Source organism: Vanessa atalanta, chromosome 12 (assembly GCF_905147765.1).
Source record: "Vanessa atalanta chromosome 12, ilVanAtal1.2, whole genome shotgun sequence".
NCBI lineage: Eukaryota > Metazoa > Arthropoda > Insecta > Lepidoptera > Nymphalidae > Vanessa > Vanessa atalanta.
The window spans coordinates 7,032,182-7,045,390 of NC_061882.1; the positions used below are offsets into that span (position 1 = coordinate 7,032,182).

The following is a 13,209-nucleotide window of genomic DNA, read 5'->3' on the forward strand; positions in this document are numbered from 1 at the left end:
ACAATAGAGGCTTTGTCCGAGCGTCACGCGCGAAAGTGTAACCCCTCTATGATTATTTATTCACAAGCGGGGAAATATTAGACGGGACAAAATGAGTTTATACGTACAAATGTAATACATACAAACTAATATGAGTACAAAAGACAAAGGGAATTGTAAATTAGACACAGTCCCTGGACGCTAAACATGTTAGGTCGTCTTTTAGGTTTACGAATGCATTCGTTTGTCGCAAATATTTTCTGTTTTTCGTACACACGCTAGTTTTATAAACTAACTACATTTACATAAGCTTTAAAGGATAGCGTGTTAATAAGATGTTTTAGGAGAAGTTTTTAAAATGATTACTGTATTTAAAATTAGATATTTTAACTGCCAACAAATTTATTTCTTTGTATGAAAAGTGTCAGTTGACAGAAACTATTCTTGGGTATGATTAAAGAAAATCTGTTCAGCTTTTTTTACTTTTCTAAGTTAAATAGGTGGAAGGGCAAATGGACCACCTGATGGTAAGTGGTCACCACCGCTAGACATTGACGCTTTTTTCTTCATCGCCATTTTGCCGCCAACCTTGAGAACTATGATGTTATACCCATTGTGCCTGTTACACTCACTCACCCTTTAAGCCGGAACACCACAATACTAAATAAAACTGTATGGTATTAGAATATGTGATGAATGGGTGGTACATACCTAAACGTGGTTGCGCAAAGCCCTACCACCAACTTGTAGTTGTTTGAAGATCAACAAAGCAACTTCTCAAAATTTTTCAACAGAGGTATCGTATTTAAACTCATAAGAAAGGTCGGAATGAAACTTTATAAAGGTAATTTGTACAGATAATTTGGAATCGTCATCGGGGTCATTTAAGTTTAATTTAATTTTTATTCATAATTGTAAAAGATTTATATTAAATTGTTTTGGAACTGATCACTGTGTATATTTACTTTGTACCGTGTTGTTTATAGTACACAATACATATAATTATTTGAATATTTCTACTTGACATTCAATTCATTTTGTAATAATATTATGTAGCTATAAAACACAAAAAACAAATATTGAAACGACATTTTTCTCCACCTGTAGTGCCGTGTTATTTAACAAATTAACATTAGCAATCTTTCAAAGAACATACTTAATTATTTCTGTAACCGGATCTTAAAATTTAACTCCACATAAATCATTTTATAGGTATCAATCTAATTAGGAAACTGTGTTCGTTTTAAACGTCGTATAAATTTAGCTACAGTGTAAACAGATGTCCTCAGACATCAAAGAGTTAATTATCTAAGAATAAAACAAGGGAATGGCTCCCTTGGGAAACATTTGGTTTTTCATTTCTTTTTATACCCGCAGACTACAAAAAGCGTGGAATATTTATACTTTGATAACGATAATTAGCTTTGAAATTTCGTTCGCACAATGTTTAAAGTTGCGAATGCGTACAATTAATTTTCTAAAAATAAAATACTGTACAATTTTTTGAAGTATATTTCTAATTTATTGTTCTTGAAAGTTAAATATGTTTGTATAAAATTTTTAAAGATCCAGCTTTAAGTATTGTTTTTAGATATTTTTAACTACAAGACCTACTGATTTGTTACGGTCATTGCATAGCAATTTTTATGAGGCTGTAGGGTCAACACCAATTTTGTTTATAAACTGTTTTTTGAAAAAAAGAGAAAGAGGGGTTTATCAATTAAGTTGTTTTATTTTTTTGTTTCTTACCTCAGAACTCCGTCATATGCATATATATTTATATATTTGGTTCCATTTAAATTTTTTGAGGCTATTTTTTGTTAATGGTTTTTTAATGTTATTTAAATTATTATCAGTAGTTGAGTTTTATAGTTGTCAGTGTTGCACTCTTAAAGTAGAGTCAAGTTTATGCTTTCCCTCTCCTTCTATTTTTATATATCTATATTTACTATGTAAAACATTCCACCTAATGTCTCCACTTTCCTGATATTATTTATAAATGTACACTACTCTCATAACCGATCATGAATCAACGCGATATATGATTTGTATAACAGGTATCAAAATTTTAATTATTCAGTTGTAAGCCAATTTTTAGAATAAATCTATGATTTTTCCCAAAAAACAGTCAGGTTAGTAAAAATTTATTATCCATTTTAAAAAATAATCCTATATTATACTTTACTACAGTAATGATAGTTAAATGTTATAATTGTGGTGTTATTTACATTCGGAGTTTCGGATAGTTTAAGATTTGCCGATATGCAATGGAGCGTAGACCCTGATAGACCTTTGTCAAGGTGGAATTAACATTTACTTAGTTGATATTTATTTTAAAATATTTAAGAGACAAAATAAAATCTTTTATTCATTCTTAAACAGAACATTCGTATCTTCTTACACAAAGGAGCTATAGATTACAGCACAGGTACCGTAATACATTTTACGGGCGAGATTACGGTACTAAATAAAACCTGTTAGGCGTTATTTTGCAACTAACTGGCGATATTTTGCAAATGTTTAGGCATTTTTATGTGATAAAGTGGAATGTATAAGATTACATTAAGTTTAGTTGAAAAAAAAAACGTCCATTGAATAGGATTATAGGATAATAACGGTATATTTGTCTTATACGACGTTTATTGTACTACCTTCATTTTATGAAGGAGTTTTTGCTTAAGCGAGTAATTAAAAAATATGCCATGTAACATTTTATACTCTTTCTAGGTAAGTTAGATAAGATTCATTCATTAAGATCATGCTGCAGGAATACAATTATAAAATAGAGCAGGATTATAATAGACGCAAATTATTATAAAGATAATTTACTTTAAGTAGGTATGTTTAACGTGTAATAAATAAAAGTATTAACTGATCGCTGTTGAAGTTATTTGATTAATCAATCGTGGATATTGTATTGATAATAATTGCTGTATCGTCAAAAACCTAAAATCAAGTTGTCTAAAGTATGTATGTGTATTTTTGATATATACAAACGATTGACATTTGTTTACTGAATTAGTGAAGCATCTCGCCAATTTTGAAAGTACTGGTTTTAGTTGGCTAAAAATGAATGATTTGGTGGCCAAAAAATTATTTTATAATATGTATGTTTGTATATAATAATTTAATTTATTTAAAATAATAATGCAATAAATGTATGCAGTTGAAATAATCTCTTTTGGAAAACAACATTTAATAAATGTTTCAAATGATGAATATAACAAAAGAAATCAGCCATAATTATGCCTTTTTGTTCTTGGAGTTCAAGCTGCTTAAATTTAAAGTGAAGTTTTAAAAGCAATTAGATAGGTATAATGTTAGTTATTTCAACCTTACTAAGGAAATTTATAATTTAAATTATTTAACTCTATTCGATTCTGTAACCACGACTTTCTTAATGATATCAATGAATTCACTTTATAATTTTAAAAGACAAAGTGGTCGATGATAGATGTAACGTATGATTTTAGTTCAATGTTTAAAAATCAATCATTTGATATTTTCAATTTCCTCTTACTTATTATTAAATATTTTTGTATCATTAACAGTACACAATTTGTTTCAAATTTTATACGTGTCTCAAAATATGAATCGTTTTGCTCTAGTATCTGTCAAGATACTTTAAATCAAAAGGAGAAGAATAAATAAAACAATTCTTAAATAGTCTTCAGCGACTATTAGAACAAAGGGAAACTTAATATCGTTGAACATTTTTGATGGCTGCAGTAAAATGAATCAACTTGACAGAGAGAATATTACGATACATTACCACGACGGCTTTCAACGAAAGGTGCACGGTTCAGCCTAAATCAAGGTGGCCTTTAAAATAAAATAGCCACTCACATAAGTAGCATCATTGCCGTAATGGAATCCCTCTGAAATGACGTCAACAAGCAACCCGTAACGTCTCCGAGAGTAAAAAGAAATGTTTTCACAGCTACAATGGCCCTTTAAAATCTTTACACAAAATCCTTTTATCCCGTAACTGAGACATTGACGGCATTGTGACGGAATTTTTATGCGTTTACTTTTACGCAGCTTAAAAAAAAGTATCCTTTAAACATTGTTATTGAACAATTTATTGTTGATGAAACTCCAAACTAATTAAAAAATTATCTTTGTTTCAGATTTCGGTGGTGAATCGAGGCGTGATCTTTACCGATGTAATTAAAAACGGTTATTCAATCTCTTCAAATTATTTTTTTCATCTATTCTTACTATAAACTTAACAAAACCATTTTTCTTTAAGAGTTAATTAGTTTTCATAAATCGAATATCTAATATATTTTGAATGACTGATTGGTGAAGCTTAACTAAAAAAAAAATAACGAATAAAAATGTATGTAATTCAAGCAATGTTTCTCCAATTTAAATCTTTCTAGAAACAAGAAAGAAACAAAGTAGAATCAAGGACTTTGCTATAAATAGGGACAATCTAATGGTGCCTCCGAGTGTCAAGGGCATCACTGCCAAGAGATTGGGAAGAGATGAGGTGGATCCGTGAAATCTATTTGTACCACGACTACAAAATGCTCCTGACAGTCTACGGCGCACTACTTCTCTGGAGAATCGACGGCGTTGTTGAAAGCACAAAAGGTAATCTATTAAACAATAAGCATTATCATTTTACATTGACTTTAGTTGTAGTTAGGGTTCAGTAATAGATACACTAAAAGTGACACATTAAAAATTAAAATTAAATTCTCTCAGAATAAACTCTGTATAAAATAATACAAACTAATATCTTATACTAATTGGATATTAAAATGCAATAACGTGCTCGTGACGGCTAAAGCCCGCAAGCTAACTCGTCCGCTTACTATCCTAATATCCCGTAACAGCTAAATCCCTGTGTAATATTGCTTAACATATAGTAACCAGCTTAAAATTTCCTATCTATATAATTATATATCGACACATAATTTGTTTATATTGTAATTAACTAACATTTATTTTATTTAGCCAGTAAGTATAATATATTTTAATAGTGTTTTCTTATTACTCATTTTAAATAGCAAAATAAACCTTAGTATATTTAAAATTTATATAAATTTGCACTCAAATGATTAGCACTATTAAGACGTGACGAAATGTCTAATCTAATTTTCTCTTGCTGACGTACAGCGAGTACAAATCGCTAAATATTTTTGTACGCATTATAAATGCACAATTTAATCTTTATTAACGTCTATACAATAAATGCACCTCTATTGTGGAATGTAGAACCATAACAGCCATAAACTCAGTCGAATAGTGGTTACAAATCAGAACTCTGACGGCAATGTAAAACATTCATGTTGTAGAGACGCCACCGAGTTGTTCCCTAGAGGGCGACAAAACGTAACGAACCACTCCCCCCTTCTTTTATGTCGCAGATACATTTTTCCAACGCCAGGAAAAGGCGACTCGTTCCCGAATAGATTATTTACGTTCTCTGTTCGCGGAAAGGTATGCTGATTGCTAGTGGCGACCCCTGTCAAGCGGAAAAATTGCAATTACAATGAAGGAAATATGGGTGATACCGAATGGAATATTATGCTTATGTCCCTTATCTAAGAAGATAAAATTTTGTCAATGTCAAATATAAGATGTCCTTTGTAGGGTAATATATCGTGGGTAAATAAAAGAAAGCGGTCTATGAGGAAAAGAGAAAAGAAATCATTATGTTTACAGCTTCGTTGCTTGATTCTATATTATTGATTCTCGGTATTGTAACATTATATTGTATGAAATTAGATATACTAGTCGATAAAACACGTGAATTTTAACAGAAAATTGTGTCGAAATTTGAGGAAATACCGCTAAGTTTTCATGTGCATTTGTGAATATAAATTTATAATATATATCGTTATCTTGGGGAAATATTTTTGTGATATTAATTTTAATTTTTAATGATATAATTCTGCTAAATGCATATCCACCAACCAGCAGTAGTGCAGCGTTGTAAAATATACTCCAAGCTTTCTACTTTAGAATAGGAGGAACATAGCAGCGGGTTTACGGGCTGGTACTTTATTTTTATATTTGTAATATGTTAACTTTGAGATTATTTTGTATTACGAACCAATGGATAATACAGAATTTATTATTGAAACAAATCCTGGTCAATACAATTCAGAAAATATGTTAAAATTTGTATTGGTTTCCTACGAATACGAGAGTTGCTAGATTAAGTTTAAATAAAAGAGGTCATGTTGAATACTAAATTCAATGAATACGTAACGGACCAACGAATTCCAATTTAACATTGCACATAATAGAGGCTAGGACATGAACCATAAAACATGCTAAATTATTACCCGATCGCAGTTTATACAACCGAACTTTAAACTAACAATTCGAACAGTCGATACCTGTTTTTAATGGATTTGAATAGATCGTACAAAAGTAATCAAAAAGTAATTTCACTTACAATGATAAATCCAACCGGAGAGTATCATTTCTAAGATTCTGATATCAAATAGCTATAAAAGATGCTAACAAAGTCCATTAAACCAATCACGTTTTCAATAAAACTGCTATCGGAATGAATTTAAAGAAACGTTTGCTTACCTCGGGAAAAAAGTAACGTGGGCAAAGCTTTTCACTAATTCTGAATTTAAATGCATGAGATCGAATGGGTTCACGCAGAGAGGATCCACGTTGTGTTCCGATTGCCGCTGCTTATATATTTAAGAGAAAAATGGATCTCGAGATCGTAATTCAATATTTACAATAGATACAAATAGACGATGTCACATAAATCTTGCAGTGCCTATTGCGGTAAATTGAAAATTATTATCATAGAGCTCAGCAAAGTAACAACTAAGCTAAATTTATAAGCACTCCCTTGTTTTGTAATTGTTAAATTATTGCCATGAAATATCTATTGAAGCGGATAGTAGGAGCGTCTCTTATGTCGTGACGGCACACGGCATGACGTTTTCTTATGCAGTTATTCCTTTTATCTTCCAACTGTCGACTTCCTTGTATGTGCGTGGTGCGTATACATTTGTGATTTTTTAATGTACTTTATTATACTAACGAAACTATTATGTTCTTGTTTTAAACTGATTTTCTTTAAATGTGTTTACATTTAATTTAAAATAAATTTAAAACAGGTCTTGATTGTGATAGCGATATCAGATGTGAAATATCAAAATAGATGGTTATTAAAATAAAACTATTTAAATAACCATCTAATCCCTTATCTAAGAAGATAAAATTTTGTCAATGTCAAATATAAGATGTCCTTTGTAGGGTAGTATATCGTGGGTAAATGAAAGAAAGCGGCCTATGAGGAAAAGAGAAAAGAAATCATTATGTTTACAGCTTCGTTGCTTGATTCTATATTAGATGCTATATAGTATATATATAACAGATGCTAGAGTAACCTAATTTTCGGCGTCTAGAACACGTAAAGGGCAATGTCCATTTTTGGCCTAGCGTGAACAAGCTGCTATCAAAAAAACAAGTTTATGAAAAAAATAATATTAATTTTTAGCTAGCCATTCTATTATTGTTTGAGTGTACATTTGTATTTTATTGAAAAAATATTTTTAAAGTATCTTCATTGATTTGCTTTATTGATCCACGTTTTGTGTTACCAGCGAGATCAAGTAACGATTGCGTCAAATCGAATCATCTCGCAGTACTTAATACAACTATAAGTATTTAATACAAAAAAAAAAAAATTAAATATTTGTTTTAATTAGTTTCATCATTTAAAACGTTTTATAAACTGAAATATGAAGAATGTTAAACGTAATCATATCTGTTTTCGATCGATTTTGTAATGATTTTTTCTAATGCAACACTAATAAAACAAAAAAATACAAATTGACATTGGTATGTCACAGACTGATTTTTACATTCGCTTTGTTTTCCTACATTAAGAGTGTTGATTTATTGTGGATTTTCTTTCAACGATTGTTTATTCATTATGGACTCCGACCTATCTTTTTCCAATGACCCCGGCACATCTACGGACCCCGAATTTCGCTCAAACGATGACCCTGGCTTTTGTATTATGGACTCCGAACATAGCATAAACGATGACCAACACTCACGTAATATGGACCCCGAAACTAGCTCAATCGCTAACCACGGCTTGAATATGGACATTGAACAAAACCAAAGCGTGTCTCATGATAGTCTGCACACAGAAGAAGTGACTTCTTGCCAATCCGTATCTCTGAGATGCATAAACTGTGGAACTGATTTGATAGAGCAAAGGCGACATAGTCTAGATCTTAATCAGGTTCAGTCAATATATATTAATAACATATGATGTCTCAGAATAAAAATAAATCATAAAAAATTTTGTTTTATTTCGCTTTAACCTGTTTTTCCTCACATGACAAAAATCTCTTTTTAAACATTTTGATACAAAATTAAGTTCATATTCTCATTATTACTAGTTAGTGCTTTTAAACTACTTACAAAAAATATGATAAAATGTCTGTTCACGTCAGGCCAAAGTCCCCATACTAAGTGGACAATCTCCTTTAAACCGAAGAATAAAGGTTTCTACTCAGGCAAGCGCAACAGATTCTAATGTGTTTAATTTGTAAAAATCATTTCAAGCGGTGAAGAAAAATATCTTGAAAATACTGACAAAATTTGATCAGAACTTTATCCTCAACAAGAGCCATCTAAGTAACAACATACTAGCAGACAGTCCACCTGCCTGACTCTTTCGTAAAATAAAACAATACTGATTTTAGTACATAGCCGTTTATTAAACGGTGTTAAAATTAATAACTCTACCTTATCTTTATGTATTTGATATAATAACGCCTGAATGGTATCGGTGATTGTGATCATTGTTAACAAAAAAAACCAACTGCGCGGGACATAATTTACTGCTAAAGTGTGTGCGCAAACACTGTGCACCCTAATCCCTCGCGCTCGTAACTCGATGGGTCGGAGATCCGACACGACCGGAGAGAGCTCAGGCATAGGACCAACCTTTATACACTTTTTAAAGCAAGAAAGAATTAGTAGTCTCTTAAACTTACTACTACTTAGAATCCATAATCTCAGGATCTACATCCTTATAAAGTAACAACTAGACCAATGAGATAACAAAATATATTATTTATTTAGTCTGTTTGTAAACAATATCGAACTATTCAAAACACATATCATGATGATTAGCATATGCAGAGTCTATCCTGTTACTACTCAAAGCTTTTAAAGCATCCTTCACTGGAAGTGCGAAACGAACAGATGTCTAGTGCACACGGCTAATGGGGTTTCATATTTAAAATCTATATATTAAATGGTAGCTGTCGTTACCATAAAGTGCCATTGTAGGTACACCCCGCAAAAAGAGCTCATTCTAATTGTTTGCACATTTTACGTCTCCCATACTACCCTTGTATTTCCCCTTGGATTTGACAGCAAGGGTCATATCAATTTGAGTGCTGTACAAAAATATGCCGATAATAATCTATGTGTGTTCTTGTGCAAATATATTGCAGTTTATAATAAAACAAGATTGTGAACGCTCGTCACGTCAATAGTCTGAATTTAAAGCGGGCGTAACTGTTAAGCGAAGCTAGTCATATAATATTAGAATATAACCAAACCTTCTCCATACGATGCATCGTCTGGTAAAGTTTTATGTTTATTGGTAGTTTTTCTGTTAGGTATAAAAGGCAAAATGAGTCTCCGCATTATTATCAAAGATAAAAATAACTGTCAAAGTAATTCCTTTACACAGCGTTAAGCAATACGCAAATACATTTTATCTTTATTTATTCAATGATTTAATATAGAACTCTCAGTAGATAAAATAAATATTTGCTGTGCTCACATTATAGTAACGGGTCAGCACACTAACGATAGCCATCGTTTATGGTGAAGTATTGCTGTGTTTTCGATATGTTACGATAAAACGTCCATCACTAGTGCAGTATATGCACGCTCTTGTCATCCCATCGTCACCGACTATTGTGTTTGTAAATCGCATTGTTGTCCAGAGAGGTCGTTTCATTTTTTATATACCCTTGCGGTTCTCCCTCTAGAGATTAAGTTGGCAGCAAGGAAATTGCTTTTTAAGAGGCTCACCCTTGCTTCATTCCTTAAATTATAAATGACTATCCGTTTCCCCCGGTAGCGTTCGTTTAAAATTTCGTTATTTTTCTCTGATTTATTCCCTTCTTTCAGTCACCCTCGTCGCAATGTTTGCGCGTCCCAGTTTTCCTTCCTCGTTCTCAACTTTTAGGTAGAAAAAAAATCGTAGCAACCAAATTTACGGAAACTCGTTACGAAAAACTGGTGACTTAAAAGGAGAGAGAATGTTAAAATATTTCTGTTCGTTGACTGGAAATGATTAAGTTTTTGTTATTTGATATATTCATGATAAATTTGTCAGGTTTCTATTCACTTCTCACTTTGTATCGATATTTGATCTGTATTTTTTTTTAAATATTTAATCTCATTGTTAATAAAAACAATCTTAATTTAACTACATCCTGATTATTTTCACTCTGAAGGCTTATTTGTTGAAATGGTACATACGAAAATAATTTGCATACAAGAAATATTTGAAAAAATTTACATTTCAAACGATTGAAATACCATAACATATTATTTTTAGAGTATAAAATCTCGATATCATCATTTCGTACTGAACAAAAGTATATAAATGTTATTTTACATTTCCATCCAGAAATAAGTAATAAATATAAATTACTTAAGACAAATATATTTGATTAATCTGCTACTAAATATCTGCAAGAGAAATGGACAAATCTAATATTCCAATAATTCTACGAAGACATCTTAAAAAATATTTCGAAGGCAAGATATTTTATTATATATCATAATAATAATAAGTAAATACGAACTGGAGACATAATAACGAAATAGAAATTCGGTATAAAATATCAGTATAAATTGAACATCATCAAAGGGGGCGATACGACTCATCCCCTCTGAAGCAGCGTAAAACTATCGAACATCGATATAGCGAATCTGCACCAACAATCCGTTTAAGGTGTAATAAATCACCTTGTGCCTGCATGTATCGAAGCTATTATCGAGGGTATTCGTGCGTATTGTCCTTAGAACAGAGGATATATGGAAGTAGCATTGATATATAAATATATAGATCATCAAAATTATACCCTATTTCTGAAGAATATTTTGAAATCTTATATAAAATACTAAATATAATTTATAATAATTTATCCCATTAGACTCATAAATCGAATATTTATATTTAAAAATATTGTCAAATTGTTAATTTATAATTTTATGCTAATATATGACGCTTATTGATACTTACATTTTCACAATCATTAAATATTAGAAGATTTTGGGTACTAGGTACATATAACCTTGAAGAATATTTGTAGGCTGATGATTATCTAAGGTGAACAGTCAGAGCATATTGCTATTTCTTTCATTATTATAATATTGAGTACCCATATTATACATTTGTACCAAACGAAATGTTACCTCATTGTTATAATATGATATATTGTGCTGCGATCAACAAATGATTGATGATACTTTTGTTTTCACTGTTCTGAGGTAGCAGCCATAGACAGAACCCCAGGATAGGACAGATGCGCAGGACAATTTGATTATGTCATTACTCTAGTCACCCCAGGGTATCGCTATTGTTAGACGTCGTTTGAGCTTTCATTGTAAATGTCATAACACTATTTTTAATCTCTATATTCCTTTATCTAAACTGCGAACAAATTTAAAATGGTAATAAATACGAATGCGATTAAAGCGCTTGTGTGTAATACAAAGAAAAATAAATTATGTAAATTGAAATGAGAAAACATCAATTTATATGAAGTCAGTGAATTCGAATTGCTTGTTCAGGATATAATAATTTACAACGATGAATATGTTATTGTTAATGATGTATTGGTTGTCTACAGTAAATATTTATGCACAGAATACGAAAATATTTAATTTAAAATGATATATGTAACTATATTATGTAGATATGTATTATTTATGAAATGGGTTAATTGCCATCATTACCATTCATATAAATCTCTAATGTTCCACCAATCTTGGAAATTAAAATGATATGACCCCTGTGGCTGTAAATGGTGTATTGGTACTTGACGCTACCTGGAACACAACAATACTAACTATTGCGGTTTAGAGGTAATCTACCCAGATTAACTATTTATTAAATTCCATCGGGATATATATTTGAATATGAATTTAAAAAAAATCTTAAGCAGGTTTCTCACATGCACCATTACATTTATAAATTTCCAACAAAAAAGAGTTTGCACTCTTAAGTGACATTTATATTTATTATTGTCATTGTATATCTTAAAACGCCGCGTTATATCTTGACATTGTAGACACGGGCTATTCGAGTGTCGTTGCCATCTGTTCAGAAGGATTTATCGTAATTCAACTCCAACGGGTATTGAAAGGGGAGTTTACGGTCGGACGAGAAAACAAAACTTTTTTGATTGGATTTATTTAAAACTAACAAAATCAAAAGATACTTGTCTATTTTATATGCTGAAATATTTATAAACATCATCGTATACGATTTTGTTTCTGGTTAATTTATAAAGTTTCACGGGCTTAAGTATACGCTTTTATTTAATTTACTTTTGAAATAATTATATTTGAATATATATTTTTATAAACATAAATATTTATATCGATAAGTCTTGATATTCTTGTACTGACTCAAACTGATTACAAAAATACATTCAATAGGCATTCTAAATACATAAATAAGTAAGCCCTGCAAAAAAATAAATTACTCATATTAAAAAGCTTTCTAAACGCACTGCCTAAATGAGAACGAATAATCATGAAATGAAATTGTACCGATTTTATGTTTAAGAGTTTTTTATTTAAAAAAATAACTACATAAATTGGCAAAAAGTCGACGAAAACAGACAGAATTAAAATTTAGCGTACACTTAACAAAACGAATTAATAACACATCTCTTTATGAAGTATATTAAAAATAAGATACCAATTTCAGAAATATTAAGGCAGTTATCAGTATCAGCTATAATTTGAGTTTAGTCTTATTTTGCAGGTAAAATTTTTTCATTTGTATGTATGCGGTATAATGATCCAATTCCAAATAATAATTCACTCGTAGAAAGCTGCGCTATTCCTGAGTGTTATATAACATATTATATTTATACTATAGCCGACCTACGACAATTTTTCTCTAACAAGTTGGAATGAAAAACCTCTTTAAACAGAGTATCACTGGAAGGTATCACCGATTCC

At 30.8% G+C, this 13,209-nt stretch overlaps 1 protein-coding gene across 1 annotated transcript in view; it reads left to right on the forward strand.

Annotated features, from left to right (window-relative positions):
* Nucleotides 1–4,405: 4,405 nt before the first annotated feature.
* Nucleotides 4,406–13,209, forward strand: part of LOC125067920 (lachesin-like) — a 44,956-nt gene continuing 36,152 nt past the window's right edge. Inside the window, exon 1 of the mRNA XM_047676817.1 lies at nucleotides 4,406–4,578. Within this exon, the coding sequence (XP_047532773.1) occupies nucleotides 4,470–4,578 (109 nt within the window). The 5' untranslated portion in view covers nucleotides 4,406–4,469. The remainder of the gene's footprint in view (nucleotides 4,579–13,209) is intronic.